General features: G+C 37.4%; 2 protein-coding genes across 4 annotated transcripts; one reads left to right on the plus strand and one right to left on the minus strand.

Moving 5' to 3' along the window:
- Positions 1-825: 825 nt before the first annotated feature.
- Positions 826-9,117, minus strand: c7h1orf174 (chromosome 7 C1orf174 homolog). Of its 3 annotated transcripts, none has more exons than XM_028454133.1 (4): positions 8,783-9,117; positions 4,080-4,128; positions 3,037-3,402; positions 826-1,819 (listed from the first exon to the last, which is right to left on the minus strand). In XM_028454133.1, exons 3-4 carry the CDS (start codon positions 3,379-3,381, stop codon positions 1,688-1,690), a joined length of 477 nt encoding a protein of 158 aa, XP_028309934.1. In that variant the 5' UTR covers positions 3,382-3,402; positions 4,080-4,128; positions 8,783-9,117; the 3' UTR covers positions 826-1,687. The 3 variants fall into 3 exon arrangements, with proteins under 3 accessions (XP_028309934.1, XP_028309932.1, XP_028309933.1); XM_028454131.1 differs by having other exon boundaries at positions 4,057-4,128; positions 8,783-9,116; XM_028454132.1 differs by lacking the exon at positions 4,080-4,128 and having other exon boundaries at positions 8,783-9,116.
- A 3,334-nt stretch (positions 9,118-12,451) lies between these two features.
- LOC114467066 (UDP-GlcNAc:betaGal beta-1,3-N-acetylglucosaminyltransferase 7-like) lies at positions 12,452-14,769 on the plus strand. The gene has a single exon (XM_028453074.1). The coding sequence runs from the start codon at positions 12,705-12,707 to the stop codon at positions 13,869-13,871; it is 1,167 nt and encodes a 388-aa protein (XP_028308875.1). The 5' UTR covers positions 12,452-12,704; the 3' UTR covers positions 13,872-14,769.
- The last annotated feature ends 3,552 nt before the right edge of the window (positions 14,770-18,321 follow it).

The following is an 18,321-nucleotide window of genomic DNA, read 5'->3' on the forward strand; positions in this document are numbered from 1 at the left end:
ATACCTTGCAATACATTTTTGGTCATACCGCCCAGCCCTAAGTCGTGTGTATTTCCGGTTTCCTCAAAATACAACATCATGTCGTGTTTTACATCCTGAGGTCATTTGACGGAGGTTTTGCTGAGACCTCACTAGAATGTATAAAGCAGCTGAAAGAAAAGAGAAATGTAGAAAAATATACTTTTATATCAAGCTAGGAAATATAAACGAAGCATTGAAGAAAACTGTACAAACAGTGATGGACAGAAGGCACCACCCAGAGGAAAGTGGGAGAGGCTCCACTAGGAGGTGGTGAGCTAATATTGATTATTTAAGGTGTAATAAACACTACTGCATACACTGATTGTGTTGTTCAATGTCTGATTCTGACATCATTTCTTTAGAGGGTGGAGACACTTTCCTCATTTTATATGCAGTCTGTTTCGCACAGTCAAGCATTGATGAGCAATAACGGACACTTAGTGAACGATTCCTTTACGGCAGTGGTTTTCCCACAGGTGGGGCTCGACAAACTTTTCAATTTCATAAAATGCCTTTCTGAGATCATTAGCACTAAACAAAACGCCTACACACAAAGTAATAAAGAGAAGCCTAAAAATGTAGCAGAAATTAAGAGAGAAATTATTAGATTGCATTAGATATTGGCCAGGAATAAAATGTAACAAAAGTGCAGTTTGCCACAGATTGCTAACAATGTTCCTTTATTTCCTGTATTTTTGACTAATTAACTATTATTCATTAAATGAAGTTTAGTTTTTGAGTTGTGATTTATTCCTGAAATATGTTAGTTGCATTATGAAACATGACGTGACATCTTCTTTGTCCTTTTTGTTTTTGACTACTGAGCTTTTACATTTGTTTTTCATGCAGGTTTTTTTTTATTTATGATGAAATATGACGTCACTTGTTCCGTTATTGTTAAGGGGCCCAGGTGGGAGAGGAAAGTTTACCAAGTTGGAAATAACCCAAAAAAAAAACAGTTTGAGAAGCACTGTGTTATAGAAAACAACATTACGTATAATAAAGGACACGGTTCATCCAGGGCTGCTCTGTGGCCTGACATCCAACCTTCTTGTCTTTTCTGTGTCGTTTAAATCAGGATTTTTGTTGTTACTGCATCAATATTGTTTTTTTTTTTTTACTTTTAAAGAAAAAAATGCACTTGGCAGTTTCCTAACTTTCACGGGGCACTCTTTGGCATTTCACAAGGCAAATCTTTAAATAAGAAGCTGCACTTGTGACCTAAATGATGACGTGTTAACTGACCAGGTGTGACTAATCAGTGAGCACAAACAACCGCAGTAATAAATATATTAGGTAGCACTTTGTGTCTGTTATAGTCTTATAAATGCATTTTTTGTATAAAAAAATAAAAATAAAAATACAAAACAAAAGAAAACACTTGGGCATTAGACCAACTAACAAAGTTTAAATACAGTTTGGTGTTTGTGTGCATTTGTTGGTCCTTGTCAATCAGATATTTGGACGGATTTAAATGAATTTTGAATAGTGCAAAAACGTCAGAAATTCTTCACTTATTATGTTGTTATTTCTTACCTCTCACACTACACCTGCTTCTGTTGGATTCCACTGCAGTGAAGCTGAATAAAAGGCATGAATTTAAAAATATGTAAAAGATTTTCTTTGTGTCTAAAACATAAATTAGAGACTTTGATCTTCACTGAGCTCATGGTCCATCTTCATGCTGCCTGCTGCTGAGGTTCAGCTCTTCATCATCATCATCACTGTTCTCTGGGGCGTAGTAATGTCGTCTCTGGTGGGCCCTGGATGAAGCTGCGTGGGGCCTTTGAGGCAACTCCTGTGGGATGAGAAAAGATCATTTAACAGTTTGAAGATATAGGTTCCAGGAGTTTCTCCAACACCGTTGAGCGTAGGAGCCCCTGATGCTGTGATGTAGGGAGATTTTCTGTTGTTTTTTCCTTTTTTAATCAATACCGTCATAATAATTGTTGCACACTTGGACACAAAGGGACTTCCAGGTGTGCCTCTGTTGTTTTAACTCTCTTTTTAATATGCATAACCGTCTTTTTACCACAGACGAATTGCTCGGATGCTCCTGCCTTCACCTGAGGACCCCTGCAGCCACTTAGCTGCCCCGATGTAGCCTGTCACGCTGAACGAAGTCAGAGGCAAGCTGGATGCTACTCTGGAACGTCTGCGGGGAATGGAATCGATCTTGGAGAGATTGGAAAGGACTAATGCTCGGCCATCTAATGTTTGAACTACCAAATTCGGATTATGAAGACCAGTAAATACTTTTTTTTCTTCATCCAATGGATTCCCCCTCCATTATGCAGTGCTTAATTTTCACCTTGGAAGTTTAAGACAGGATTCTCTGCCCTCCCCCTCCACCACCTGGACTCTTATCTCCTGAACTAGGCCCACTAAAGGCCGCCACACAACATCTGACTGTTTCAGGAATGAAAGCAAAGGTTTTACTTGCCCACACCTTCATCAGCCAAAGTGCTCCATAAATAAAGATTTCTTACTTACTGTGTGTATTTGTAAAGACTCAAACATACTAGAGCAGACATTCTCGGAGCGCGGACTCCGCCAGGGTAATTTTGTACAAAGGTCAGATTTTACGACTGTGCGGAGTCTGCTGTATCGCACAAAACACTGCTCAGCATGAATTTTTCAAATCAAGTATGAAAGCTCTGAGGAGTGCGGACAGTCTGCAAGACCAGTCCATGTACATTCCACCTGACTATGTTTGGGATATAAACAGTGTGCTTCATAATCTAAACAACAACAATCAACTCAATAAAACACTATAAAAATATAAAATTAATGGAACTTCAGCTTTATTTCAAAAAATTTGACCTAAAAATGCTGGAAATAGTGTTTATTTTAGAGGGTTTATTTTAGAAATTTAGAAATGTTCACGTACCAAGCAATCCCCCAACACTGTGAGAAAAAAATCCTGCTGAGAACCCTGAGGCCATACTCTACAATTGCAAAGCATGTTGGGTAACATCAGCCTATTATTTACTATAAAAAACTGAAACATCTCACCTGTACAGTGTGTAAATTTCCAAAGAACTGCTCTACTGGAAGGATCTCATTGCTGTCGTCGTCTGGGTAAACTATTTTACCCGTTTCTTCATAGTCCATGTGTTCTGGTTCCCCTTTGTCACTGGTTCTGTTTCCTTCTAGACCACGCCCCAATTCTGCACCCAGTTTGTTCTCTTTGCCCTCCTGGTTTTCCAGCTGTGGTGACGCTGAGCACCTCCTACTTCCTGTAGACAGATGACACTCACAGCTGATGAGAGATGGCGTTTCTAAAGGATCGACTGGCTTCCTGTAACCAGTTGCTCCTGTACTGCTCCCCGCTGTGGGTTGTGTCTTTGGGCTCTTCATACTTCTCTCTTTAGTTGATCCCTGTGGAACGTTTGTTACAAAAACAACAACAAAAAAACAGGGTTAAAATGATAAACATGTCTACACAAGTTCATATTAGTCTTATTTTACACATCAAGCATTATAGCACTAAAAAAACATTAACCTGCACCTCCTACACTAGCCTTTAATAGCAGCCAGAGTTAAGGTCAATTATAATTGTAATTGTGTAATTGATCATTAATTACATTTATTGTGTAGTTATAATTGTAATTGATTGAAAAAAGCAGTTGCTGTTGTAATCGTAATTGAATTGTAATTGAGTTCAGATAATGAACTTTGATTTAAGCTGATTCAAGACATGGGTCAAAACTGACCCGTTAGCATAAGAGATGCTAACAGAAAGCTAACACAATAAGAAGGTCACGTTATATGGGCTTATTTATTACACACTCAGTAATTGTGATTAATTGGAATTAAACTTTAGTAATTGAGTATGTAATTGTAATTGACTTTCAGGGGAAGAATAATAATTGTAATTGGAAAAAATGCCAACCCTGATTGCAGCTCCTACGTTTGCATTGTTCTACATGAGCCACTTAAGCAGAAATGTCTTTAAACGCCCCTTCAATGAGAAACCATAATATTCATGTTGATCTAAATCATAAAAATCTAAAAAAAAAAAAAAAAAAAAACCTTTCTGCAGCTTCTGAGCTCACTGTTGGTTTTTCGTTTCTTGGGCTTCACGTTATCCAAGTGACTCGACATCTGCAGAAAAACATCATGTGGCCTGTTAAATACCATGTGATCAGTGAGGAAAAGAAGCAGGAACACTACACAAAGACAGCTTTCTGGAAGTGAATAATAATCACTTACATAACTGAACTTTACACCCTTTAAAATAACAACAACAAAGTGTATTCAAGTTTATCACTGAGAAAAAGAAATCTGTAAATAGAGGTGGTAAATCAATTAAAAAACTTTATCTAATTCATTAGAGAATGTAATGAATTCATCTTGATTAATCTAATTTAATCTCCTAACAATATTTGACACAAGAAACAATGTATTTTTTTATTTTATTTAAATGGTTTTTGTTTTATGACTGAATCAATGAAAACAATAACTGAGCTTAAACAACTAGTGTTTATTATTTCCATCACTGAGTGCCAACATAATGTGCAATATGAATAAAGAGTATTAAAAATAAAATTTAAATAAGCTATATTTGTACTTTTCTGGATTTTTTTGTAAACTTTGTAAAACAAATGTTTTTGTATTTAAAAAAAAAAAACAGAACCACTTTAAAGGGGGTATCATGTTTTTTTCAGCCACACAGTACCATTCTATTGCATACTCCATTAACTATGCTACCAAAAGTTTTTTGGAAAATGCAGCAAATAGTTAAAAAAAAAAAAACTTAAAAGAAATTTCCCTCTCTAGCACACGATTCATGACACCTCAATTTCACCTCTGTCTCTTTAAGAAACTCCAAGCTTGTCTGACACGCCCCCTTCAGTACTCATACAAACACGCATGGATGGTGTTTACTTCTGTTTTTCTGTGCTCTGTATTTAGCTACTTTCTACATTTTTACATCGCTACAATACATTTGAATGATTATCAAAGTGAGGAATGCTAACGTACAGACAAAGATCTTGCTTCCCTGTCACCGACACACACACACACACACACACACACACACACACACACACACACACACACACACACACACACACAATCGCACAATCAATTATCAATTTTTTTTTTTTCAAAATCTTTTCTGCTTTTTCACTAAAATGTGCAGGTACGTCTTCACAGAAATGTCGTCACTGTTTGTTGAAGGAACCAATATATTGTTTACTGTAATATTTCACTACAATGTGTCACTGGTAAGAAAGACCCTATTTTTTGTTTACATAAAGCACTATTGGAGATACTTATTTGTTTACATTGGTATGTTGACACTTATTTACAGAAATGTTGCACTATAATAGTGTCACTGTTCATAGGACACTTTTTCAATGTATTGTCTTTCAGAGATATAAAATAAAAATTGTATCTTTAATCTTTTTTTTTCTTGTTATGTCATAGATTATCGTAGACTGATTTCTGACCAATATATAGATAATTGCAGTATAGTCATTGTGAGATAATCGTTATTGTGAGCTTTGTATCGTGTATCGTATCGTGAGGTACCCAGAGGTTCCCACCCCTAACACACTCACACACGTGCTGCTGCTGCTGGAACTATAGTCCAGAATAGGGCTCGCATTGTGCCTGTGTACTTATTAATCCACTTCCAAACAAGCTATGGTGAGCGGAGTAGACCTAATGACACGCAGTTATCGCTCAGCTGTTTGCTGTGACTGCAGCTGATTTGATGAAGTACCCCTGACAGTAGAGTTGTCACAATACCAAAATGAGTAACCACGATACTATACCAGACAAAGTATCACGGTTCGGGGTAATATTGCGATACTGAAGCCTTTTATTATTATTATTTTTATAAACTGCAATGTATTTTTTACAAGTTAGAAAAACTTATTAATTACTTATAGTGTTGTTTGGTGCATGATAAGAGTACATGAACAAAAGCATATAAGCAATAAAAAAAAAAAAACTAATAGATGAATTTAGAATTTATATGGTTGAAATTTAAAAAATAATCATTCAGTTTCCTTTACACATCATTTATGTTTAACTAATATAAATAATTAACTTAGGATAACAAATCCACTGTCTTTAAAAAAAAAAAAATAAAATCTATTTGACAATAATGCTTCTTCTCCAACATAATAAACCATAGAGGATGAAATACAATAAACAGAAACTGATTCCCTGAGAAAACTATATTTGTGCATTTTCTGGGTGACGTCGCTGGTGTTTTATGAGATTAGATGTGATCCCTCCTTTGTATGTATAGAATTTGTAAATATTGTTTGTACATTGTAAATATCTCTATAAATAAAAAAAAATTAAAAGATCGAGAGTCTGTGCGGAAAAAACAAAAAAGTGTTCCCTCCTTGGGCTCCTATAGCTGGTGACAGCGCCTGCACAGTAGATCTCCTATTGCTTTACCATCTCTGCCTCATTTAAAGCCAATATAGTTCCAAATGGGACTTTTGGAGTTTGTTTTTTTGAGCAAAATTAGTGATGCCACTGACGACGATGATGCCGCCAGAGTTTTTAAAGATTACTCAAACATACATGAATGAACCAAGGCAACACTCCAGGCATGTTTTTAATGAAGGAATGACATTGTGACATGATGAAAATCTTGAAAAAGTAAATTTTACATAATACCTCCCCTTTAAAGAAAACAAGGGAGTTAATCTGTTTTTTGTTAGCTTCTGTCCAATTTTAGTTTGGTTTATTACAATTTATTTGGTTGTATTTATTAGTAGTTGTAATTTCTTTTTGTTTTTTGTTTTTTATCAGTTATTTATTATCTTTAACATGATGCTACTTCTGCCTGTTAGTCCCTAACCTGGTTTAGAAGATTACATTAAACAGGAATTCACACAGGGTTTGTGTAGTATAGTTAGATTTGTGTTCTAGCATGCCAAGAAAGCATTATGCATGAGCAATTTCAGTATTTATTCCTTTATCATTAGTCATAGAAGAAACAGACATGGTGATAATTACTGGGTATTATTACTGTGACAGAGTCAATAATAGTTGAGAAAAGCTGAGTGCTGAAAAAGATGCTGTGCTGCTTATAGCTGAAGGAATGTAAACATTGGTTGATAATGTTCAGTTGGTGCTCATTTTTCCTCCCTGTCTGGGAGTTTTTCACTGTGTTTGTTTTTGAAGATTTAAGGTTTGTTGCTGCAACATGTTTCCTGTCGCTACCAGAATAAAACTGAGGAAGAATCTCATCTCAACACAATGTGCAAATATATTTCCTACAAACGTAGGAGTTTCAATTCTGTTTGTGGGTCTTATGCCACAAATATTTGTATTTATATAATATCCACCAGGAAGCAAAGCACAGAGCCTAAGAAAGTGTTTTTTTTTTTTTTTGTTTTTTTTTTTAAATCGTGATATTTTTATATCACAAATTTGAATTTCTAGCGACCCCAAAGACTTGTTTTTTTCTATAATTACTTTTTTAATCATGTTTGTTATAAATACAGAGTAACCAGGATTTGTGCACCAAGATATTTTCATACTGTATTGTATTTATTCATTTATTTTCCCTCTTTCTTCTCTTCATTATACTGCATTTTATTTAAACTAGATTTATAATTGAGGAAGTGAAAGTGCAGAATACAGTTGTTTAACATTGTGCGTTGCGTTGTATTATTTTATATTAATTAATGGTATTAATTACTAGACATTTCAGGTGACCACATTTGAATTCAAGGAGACCCCACATGGGGTCATGGCCCCAACGTTGAAAAACACTGGCCTAAGGTATAGTTTTCATATAAAGCAGCCAAACACACAGTAACTGTAAAAAGCAGTGGGTTATCCGACAGACTGTAAAGTAGGGTTTTTCAACCTTGGGGTCATGACCCCATGTGGGGTAGTATAAATGTCTAATAATATATTTTTTTAAAAATTTAAATTACCCATTAAAACTGTATTTAAAAAAATACATATATATATATTGTTTTTTTTATTTGGATTTTTTTTTTTTTTTTTTACACAATATAAACAAAAAAACAAAATCACAGAAATAGACATACAGAGCAGCAAGAGGAAGAAAGCTCACAGAGCTTAAATTTTATATATATTTCAAAATAAAACACGACAAACAATCTCAAACAACTGTATTCTATAGGTTCACTTTCTCAAATATGGTATAGATGATATAGATTAGTTAGCTTTGATAAACTGATGAGGTAAATATCCATGTATTGTTACTTAAACAGAAATTAAAAACTTAAAAACGCCAACTACGCGCCTAAAAATCGCGCTTTACAAAAATCCCACCTGAAACACAGACAATTTAGCGTCACATTACTCATCCGTCATGACTCAACTCTTCCAACTTTAAAGCCCACAACTTTGCAACAGTAAGTGCTAGACGTCGGAAAATCCAGCCGAATTGTAGCAAATAAAACAACTAACCACATGGTAACAGTTGTTACACTTACATGTTCTACATTTACCAGTTAATGTGTTTGGAGGAGCTTTTACAGATAAAATCAATGAGGGTCGGCGGTGGATTTTAGTAGCGCGGCTTCGGGTTGTGTGTCGTACATTTTAGGGCCACATGGTGGAAAATGACAACAGCGTAAAATATGTACATTTTACTGCATTTAATAATGGTTATAACACGAGTATGAATGTCAATAACACGAACATAGCACCAATAAACAGTCATTATCTTCTAAGACTAGCTTAATGTCTGGAGGCTAACATTACTTAATGACTAGGATTAGCCGGTTTACTTCTTTAGCTACAGACTTACTTTCAATTGTGTCGTAAACTCCAAACTGTGTCGGTTAATATCGGTCCAGTTAATCGGTTTTGACAGGCGACGGTCAAGTCAACAGTTCCTCCATAAGTGTCGGAGCTGCCGCTACTGCTTCCCCGGGCTGTGTTCACCGCCTCCCGGGACTGTGTGTACTGCCGCCCAGGCCTCTCGGAGGTTCCTGTCGGGTTGGGTTCAGTCGGAGGTTACGGTGTGTGTGGTGGGGGTGTACCGGGCAGGACGAGCTGTGACTGGGGGCGGTTTTGTTGGGAAATGTTTCTGTGTCAAAACAGAGCAAATATCATGGTTACATTGACCAATTTCCCCCCCCAAATGTTTATCTAAAGCAAGCCTGACATGTCACTCCATTTACTCCAACTCGAAAAATTATTTTCGGTTCCTTGTACATCCCAATTTTTATTTTTATTTTTTTTATTATTTTTTTTGCGTGGTTTTGTCGCATTCTACAGTGTTTGTCCACATTGTGTTTATGTAAACATGTGAAACAGCGTCACTGTCACTTCTTGTCTGAGGTCTTTTAAGGTAAAGCTGCCAAACTACATGTTGTTCAGATTATATCCTGGAGATGGCGCCAAAAGCCTATAAAAATTAAATATATATATATATATTTAAAATATATTTATATATTGCATGCACTTGGAAAAAAAATATTTCTTTATGAATAATACATTTTTGGGGGAGTTTTTTCCTGGCTATTTCCATCATGTTTTTCAGACTAAATTTATGTTTTGTTTTGCGGACTAATTTTTTCCCGTTTTTTGACTATTTTTTTATGAACTTCGAGAGCACTTGAAACAACAGATGCATGGATTTCTTTACTGATCATTCAGAAGAAATAAAAATAGCACAAAAACAGAAAAAAAATTACTCTGAAAAACAAAAGAAGAAAAAAAAATGTGTGCAATACGCTTCCGTTTTATATATATATATATATACTTTTATTAAACATTTTCAAAAATATAAAACTCTTGATGAGGACAGTCACGGCAAATTTACGGCTGTCCTCGTTTGTAACCAGATATAGGTGCTCTGTGTTAAATGATGAGGTCCAGACGAAAGCATGATCTTATAAAAAAGGATTTAATTGAAACTAAATGAAAAGTACAAAAGGGTATTCTATCCTGCACAGGAGGAAGGAATGCAAGCTAATGGAAGAAAACCATAAAGCAGTGAATTAAACAGTGGTAGAAAATCTCCATGCCCCCGGGAAGAGACTCGGAGAATGATGAAGACATGGAAGACGTGGATGTATTTGGGAAGGCAGGCGCCATTGTTTATCTTTAGAGTGGCCTTGATAGGCCAGTTGGATGTGTGTTGTGACTAACGTTTGTGTGTGAAAGTGTGCGAGTCTATCTTACTCCTCCACAGAGACGAATAAGGAAAAACACATAGAAGAATCACATCTTATTATAAGCAGGAACACCAATTATTAATATGATATATTAATAATGAATATGATATATTAATTTGGCATATCAGGACACTAAACAACTTTCAAGTTCTTTAAAAGCAAAAAACAAAAGGGGTACATTTTGTCACAGCTCAAAGGTGCTGACCCAAAAAGTGACTCAAGACAGAAGGCAAGGTGAGTGCAATTTATTGTCCAAACTCTTCAAAAATCAAGAAGCAGAGTAGGCCAGGTACAAAACAGGAACACAGTTCAGCGTGTCTAGAAGACTGACAATCTGGCGAAGACTGGCTGGAGCACAGGGCTTTTGTCAGCTGGGTGAGGTAATTGAAGCCAGGTGTGCTCATCAGCAGCAACTCCAGGTAATCTCCGCCCACACCGGGAGAGGGGAGTGGACACACAGAAGGGCCATGACACATTTAAGGAAAATAAAAAACAAAATATTACAAATTAACAAAGAAGGAACATAAGGGCTCCTATAAGAGTTGGGAGTGGAATTTAATCTTGTTTCAACTTTATTCTTTACATTTACCAAAATTATTTTCTTCATCAAATTTGGCCCTAATCCTCTTCCGTATACTTTCGCTATCATAAAACAGCTAATACAGATTTATGTTTACTCAAACTTGGAAACCTCTCAGATCGCGTTTTGGCTCCTCGTCGATCCAAAAATATTTTATTTATTTATTTAGTCATATTCTAAGTGTTTTTCCACATTGTGTTGACGTAAATATGTGAAACAGCGTCACTGTCACTTCTTGTTTGGGGTCTTTTAAAGGTAGGGTTGGTAACTATCTCCAGATACACTTTTCAAGTTTTTGGTAGAAATGTTCATTATGTCCGGACAGATGTGAAGATCTTATGTATTCTGAAAAAGGAACGAAGAAAATCTGTCAACTGTAGCGTCTGTAAATCTGCAATAAATGCGACCAATGGGATTTTCACGGTGTGTTTTTTTTCAACCAATCACGTCTCCTGGTCTTCCTGCTCGTTCACGGCCCCGTGCGTGCACGAGCGTACATTAAAAAGCGCGTCACCGTTGTTAGAGGAAGCCCGGAAGTAGACAACAGAGTGGCGGAGAAAGTACCTATTCCACGTTTACTGGTAACGTCTTGCCCTGCTAAGAAGGGCAAGAAAAGAAAGACGTTTTTAGAAAAAGCTGCAAAAAAGAGGTCTTTGGATTTAGCGAGAGGAAAGACAAAAATCTCCTCTCTCTGTCTGTTATATTATCCCTGACTGGTAATTAGGCAAAAAGTGGCACTAAAAAGAAACAATAAGAAATGAAAACAACACTAAAAATAATAATTATAGACACGCAGAAAAGTAAGATGTTGTAAGGGAAACTGAATAACAAGGTGAAAATAAATAAGGTGCCAAATAAATGAAAATAATGATTATAATAAAATAAATGAGGTAAAAGATGTATTACTTATGTTCTAGGACAGTGGCAGACCAGCTGATCGATACTCTGAGTAGTGGTAAAGAAAAACTCATTATAATAAACCTTTGTTTTCAGGAGGACTACAACTTGGGGACGAATGTCGCCCTCCTTCTGAACGCTTTACTACCGGGTAACCTAATGCTAACATGCTAGCTTGGCTGCCACAGTTGTTAGTAAATTAGTCACTTTTTTAACATATAAAATGATAAAGTATAACTTACCGCTGAATGCGACATCATACGCTTGGCTGAGGTCTGCTTCTGCGTGCGCGTTCATGTGAGTGAGGGGGGGTGGCTTCAGAGGAAGCACAGGGGGGAGGGGGAGTCGGAAGGCGGAGCTGTCGGAGCATGCTACATCGAAATCAAGCTAGGTTTAGAAAGTTATCGACCCTACCTTTAAGGTGAAGCTCCCAAACTACATGTTCAGATTATATCCTGAAGGTAGGGCAGAAAGCTCATTAAAATGTCTTCTTCACCTGCTTGTCAAAAAGATGAAAAAGAAACAAAAGCTCAAGGACAGTCTGTGTTAACATTTAGTCCTTACGCTATCACATTATTATTAAATATTTAAGTATACCAGAACAGCTTTTCACCATGTTTGTAATAGAAAAAACTTTTTTGTTGTATATTTTACAGCAATGTTTAGTGCCTCTGAATGTAAATAAATAAATAAAAGTGTCCCTTGATTATTTGTGGTTGTGTATTGGCTCTGTCTGTTGTGTACTTCTCATAGAGCATAATTACAACCTGCAGCTGTGGAAGGAAACAGGTTTATCTTTCTTTCTTAGGCGTGGAGAGATTCTGGGCAGGTGGTGGTGAGACGAGTGTAGAATTGCAGTGTGTGTGCAGACAGCATTAAGAGCTGGAGCTTTGAGGTTCTCTAAAGGATCCAGTCACGGACACAAGAGGCCCTGGTTTAGCCTCTGCGTGTGCGTTTTTACACACGGAGCCTGTGGAAAATCGTGGAGACGGTGGAGTCCCGTTAGACGCACAGCAACGAAACACTATAAAAACTAAAGGTCCAGCATCAGAGGAACCACAGTGACAGCCATGGATCTTTATTTCAGAAGAATACAGCTCAGTTTGCTGAAGACCCTCCTGAGCCTCTCTTTGGTTTGTGCGTTTTTTCTCATAATCTACGAACTCAACGTGTTGGAGAAAAAATATTTAAAGAAAACGACTTGGTGCGGCTCGGAATGCTTTTTATCCAAGAAAGAGGTGGTAAGGGTCATTTCAGAAAGCCCAAGGGCAAAGAAAGCGGTGGATGATTTCCCGCAGATATCAAACGGTTCGTGGGACGTGCAGGTTCTGAACTGCAGCGAGGACGCATCGGTCAGAACCAAGGACTGGTTCCATCGCCTGGACTCCAGATTCCACCAGTTCATCCTGCGCAGACACTGCAGATACTACCCCATGCTCATCAATCACCCGGAGAAGTGCACAGATGGAGAGGTGCACCTCCTCATGGTGGTCAAGTCCCTCATCGAGCAGCACGACCGGCGCAAGGCCGTGCGTAAAACCTGGGGCCAGGAACGAACTGTGGACGGCAGAAAAATCACAACGTTATTCCTTCTAGGAACCCCCAGCACTGGAAAAGACTCCAAAAACCTCCAGAAACTGATCCAGTCTGAGGATCTGATCTACAAGGACATCCTGCAGTGGGACTTCATGGACACGTTTTACAACCTGACCCTGAAGGAGGTGAACTTCCTCAAGTGGTTCAACATCTACTGTCCAAACGTGCAGTTCATCTTCAAAGGAGACGATGATGTGTTCTTGAACACCCACAACCTGCTGGAGCTCATCAGCTTAAAAAAGAAGCACCACAAAGATGCCACTTTGTTCGTAGGGAACGCCATGTTCAAAGTCGTTCCAATCAGAAAGCCACAGAATAAATACTACATCCCCAAAGACATGTACGATAAGCCCTACCCACCCTTCATTGCGGGTGGGGGGTTCGTGATGTCCTCCCAGCTGGCCAGGAGGCTCTTTGTGGCCTCTGAGGACCTAGAGCTGTTCCCCTTAGATGATGTGTTTTTGGGTATGTGTCTGCAGAAGCTCCACTTGGCCCCAGAGATGCACCCGGCCTTCAGAGCAGTCGGCGAAAGGCTGAGCCCGTGTCTATGCAGGAAAAAAATTTTGGTGCACAAATTCATTGGTCAGCAGCTTCTCAATATATGGCGCCTGGTCCATAATGAGGAGCTGGTTTGTGCTTAAAGGACCTCCATCTGAAGAAAAAACCACCAAATTTGGAACTTGTAGATTTTATTGATTGGGATCTGGAATCTATTGAGCCACACATTCACCCATTTCTCTGCATCATCAGACTTTTCTGAGTTTGGACACTTTATTTGTGTTATTAGAATTATATTCTGTGTTTTATATAATCACAAAGGTTCACATTGATTAGCACTGTATTTTATGATCTTTCAGAGTCCAAGGCAATGGTTGAAAAACACTTTATGTAACGCCTTTTATAACACCTGAAACCACAAATGTTTGCACTTCTCACATATATCTAGATGTGATATAAGCATATTTTGTATTCATTAACTAATCACTGATGGAACCTAATCATGATTCATTTATGACTCTGGAAAAAGTCCACAAATCGAAGGATGTTTACCTGGTATATAATCACGATGTAGAAATCATATGTCAGGACAAACATTGTGACACCAACTCAGGTTGTATTCTTTTGTCCTTAGCACTATCACTTCGAGGTGTAAGAAGTCACACTTTACTTAACAGGAAGACAACGCCTTGTTATGTATCAAGTGTTAACCACAAACAACAAACACCTAGTTTGGAAACCACCCTTTGTTAACACCTGTTATGCCATCTGGACCATGACATCTGGGTGAACTTTTGTCCTATTTTTCTATTCGCTTAGGTGGTCAGATCATGTATTATGACATATTATCACGCCATGCTTCAGGCTATATATACCACTGATATATTGTGTTCAGGGGCTTCTCTTACACGAACATTCTAGTTGTTTATGAAACCCCCTTCTTTCTCTATCGGCTGATAGTTTAAGACTTTGATACTTTGAAACTTTTTTGATTGACTTTTATTTTTTGTAAACCTTTAATAAAAATTCATTAACTATTAAGAAGCCTACTTGATTAAATTAACCGCCTGAAAACACCCACATCTGAGACAGCACCTGGTTGGAGGACACACTTCTAGGCCTCTGGTAAGTGAGCCTGCCCTTGGTATCCTCTTCATAGGGGTGGGTTAACTCATGCTGTTGTGAAAAAGAGTTGTTTCCAGCTTTGACCTATATTGGATGGGTCTTAATATCAATCCCACAAAACTATAGCGAGACTACTCAGAGACCAAAAATAGGATTGACATCCAATAGGAGGAAGTACACTTAGTCCTTTTCTTAATTAGATAACAATAATAGAGGATAGGCAGCCAGCTTCGGTGACAAGGTAGAGGGGGAATTCTTGTACGAGTGCGACAGTTTTAGATCCCCTGCCGTTATAAAGTCCCGCGGGCTAAAGACAGAATCCAAGCTCATGTGTGCACAGGATTTTAACTCAAATCGAGTCCCAAAAGTGGGGTAATTCATGACTTCTGTCACAGATATTGGATGCTTTTGTAAATCTTTGTACTACATGTAGTGTTGTGTTCAAGACCGCACTATCTGAGACCAAGACTTGCCCGAGACCAGAATGCACCGAGACCGAGACAAGACCAAGACTTTCGGGAGCCGAGACCGAGTCAAGACCAAGACCGAGACAAGCCAAGACCGAGACCACGACCAAGACCATAAACATTATTTTTTTCAATTTAAAAAAATCTATAAATAAATAAAATTATGACAAGGTTCGACAGTTAAAAAACATTCTCTCTTTAATTTTAGTTTATTTTAAATACATTTGACGGACAAAAAAGGTGCCTGGAAAAAAATTAACTAAAATATTAAAATTACTACTGCTACTGATAAATTCACAATTATTCTACATATTTGAAAACAAGATTTTTATGTCAGCTGAATGTACAGCAAGTGTTTAAAAGTATTTCTGCCAAGAAATAATGATTCTTGATTCTGATTCTTTCAGTTGTTCAGGTTTAACAGGTCACAGAGTTCACAAGATATTTTTTTAGTTTGAAAAAGCCTTGACACAGGTTATTTTTATTAATTCACTTAGTTGATATATTTTAATTTGGTTACTGTAATGTAACTAGGACATTCAATTAACAAAGGTTTTCAACTGTAACTGTAAAAGTGAAACTTTCTGAAATAAAACTACAAACAAGTTGTCAGCAGTGTAAAAAACATAGATCTACAGGTAGATGTGAAACTAAATAAAACAAACTCAAACCCTGGAACAGTCATGTAACAAATTCTTGTTGAGAATTATTATTATTATTCTGGATACAGTAGAAACAGAAACTATAAAAATAATTATATTGTGAACCTGTTTATATTGTGGGGAACATATTATATACATAAATGTAATTGGAGTCTAAAGCCACAAAAAAAACACCACTTTAAAAAGATAATAGACTAATATACGACCTCTTTACAGTTATTTGGCTCATTCTATGCTCGTGCAACTCTGCGGCGATGACGCACTGGTGACGACATAAACCAAGATGGCGGCGGCCCGGACTACAGCCGACATTATGTAATAAAGCCTTAAAAGACATGGATATAATGAAAAGAGTGGATGGACAGATGCATAAACATTCGGACTTTCACACGGACACACACGGACTTATTAAACATACACGGACTTATTAAACACACACGGACCTCAGTAAACACGGTAAACGGAACAGGCTTCACCGCTCGGCTGGCACTAGGACCCAGAAGCAGAGTAAGTGCGTCCCCTATCCAGCCTTCACAGGCTGTAATATCATCAGTTTATCATTTTACCAGTTGTTAGAGCTACTGTCTTTACCAGGGAGATAATATTTATTACTGGTGATTGTTTTCTGGAGTTTTACTGGGATTTTTACCGGTGATTAGTTCATATCTCCCTTGCGCTCCGCGGTCCAAACTGACACCGTAGCCACACACGTATGAATGTGTCACACACGTCACTCAGTCACATTAAGGAAGGTTGTGGTCATTATACAGGGTGGATTAAATAATGAATAGAGGATTGTTTTATCCCGTTCTTCTCTGTGTTATTATCACATTATAAAAATGTTTAAAAATAGCAGGAATTAGTGCTGGTCTCGAACGGTCTTGACGGAAAATCCCGAGTCCGGGCAGCCCGAGTCCGAGACAAGACCGAGTCAAAATGCTTCAGAGTCCGAGAGAAGACCAAGACCTTTAAAATTTGGTCTCGAGACCAAGACCGGTCTTGACCACCACAACACTACTACATTGCACAACAAATATTTACTAATTCAGTTCTGGAAAAGCCTTAATTCGGTACATTAAAAAAGTGTGTGATTTAAGAAACTTCCAGTCTTGAATGCAAAATGAACATCACACAGCCAAATGTTTTACACTCCTGGTTTACATTGTCAGGTTTGTTGTGCCATACTCGTCTTAGCTCCACCTTTTTCAACACAATGTTATCATAGCCTATGTTGGTGCAGGTGTTTCTAACTACTTGACTCGTTGCTTTGATTCTTTTAACTGTGAATCTACTTTGGTGAACACGTGTTGTTCAATCATGTCATTTTCTAGATTGTAAAAGAGCAGATGATTAAAGTTTTATTAATATATTGTTTTACATTTATTTTTTTAATTGACTGATTTACAGGGGATGCTAAATAAACCTGAAATGGGATTTTAAAAACCACAAAAACTGACAGAAAAAGTGGTAAAAAGGGTTCAAAGTGTCAATATTGGAAAAAGTAATTTAAACTGGAAAATAATGGGCATGGTAAATCATGAATGTGGTTAAGTTGGTTAAAGGTAAGCATGAAATATGGTGAAGAGTTTAAAATGAATAAAAATGGATCAACATATGCAACATTAGGTGAAGAAGTGGTGGAAAGGATTTATAAATGTTAAAATGTCTTGAAAGTGGAAAAAAAATGTGCAGTAAAGGCATTGCAATTTGATGTGGCAGAAATAGGAAAACGTAGCAAAAAATGCATTGAAAGGAGCAAAAATATCCACTGTTATCCAGAAGTTTTATTATTATATAATTATTATTATTTGTGTCATTATATAGTCATCATAAAGATGTATGTTATGGCAAAATTATTAGTTATGCTAAATAATATATTTACTCATATATTTTAATCCTTAAGCCTTGGGTTGTAACTTTCCATTGTGTGTTATTTTCATGTCTTCAACTTTGCTTCTAGCTCTGGGTCAGGCCACCTCTTCAAAAGCACATGATGTCTTCCCAAAACAATACTGAAATCTTACAAGGTCGAGACGCACAGGCACCCTCTGCGTACGCACTCACATGCCTACACACACTCACATCGTCACACATACACACCCCATACACATCCATTCACCCACACAAACACATAAACGCACACACCTCCACTCCCATGACAATCAGCAGATACCAAGAGAACTGGCTGTTTTGACTCAAGAAGAAACTGGCTTTTTTTCACCCTCTGTCCTCACCTCCTCCCTCTCTCTCTATCTTTATCTCCCGGGGGGAGGTGGGAGGGGACTGAGGGGGGATATACGTGATGGTTTAGAATTGTGTTTCACTCGATCATCGGACGT

The sequence above is a fragment of the Gouania willdenowi genome, chromosome 7 (genome assembly GCF_900634775.1).
Source record: "Gouania willdenowi chromosome 7, fGouWil2.1, whole genome shotgun sequence".
In the NCBI taxonomy this organism is placed as follows: Eukaryota; Metazoa; Chordata; class Actinopteri; order Blenniiformes; family Gobiesocidae; genus Gouania; species Gouania willdenowi.

Excerpts from the sequence above, each read along its gene's own strand:
- c7h1orf174 (XM_028454131.1), bottom strand. The coding sequence starts at position 4,128 with ATGTCGAGTCACTTGGATAACGTGAAGCCCAAGAAACGAAAAACCAAC. Across the intron at positions 3,403-4,056 it reads AGCTCAGAAGCTGCAGAAAG|GGATCAACTAAAGAGAGAAG; the intron begins GTTTTTTTTTTT and ends AACGTTCCACAG. Across the intron at positions 1,820-3,036 it reads GAAATTTACACACTGTACAG|GAGTTGCCTCAAAGGCCCCA; the intron begins GTGAGATGTTTC and ends CTCATCCCACAG.
- LOC114467066 (XM_028453074.1), top strand. The coding sequence starts at position 12,705 with ATGGATCTTTATTTCAGAAGAATACAGCTCAGTTTGCTGAAGACCCTC.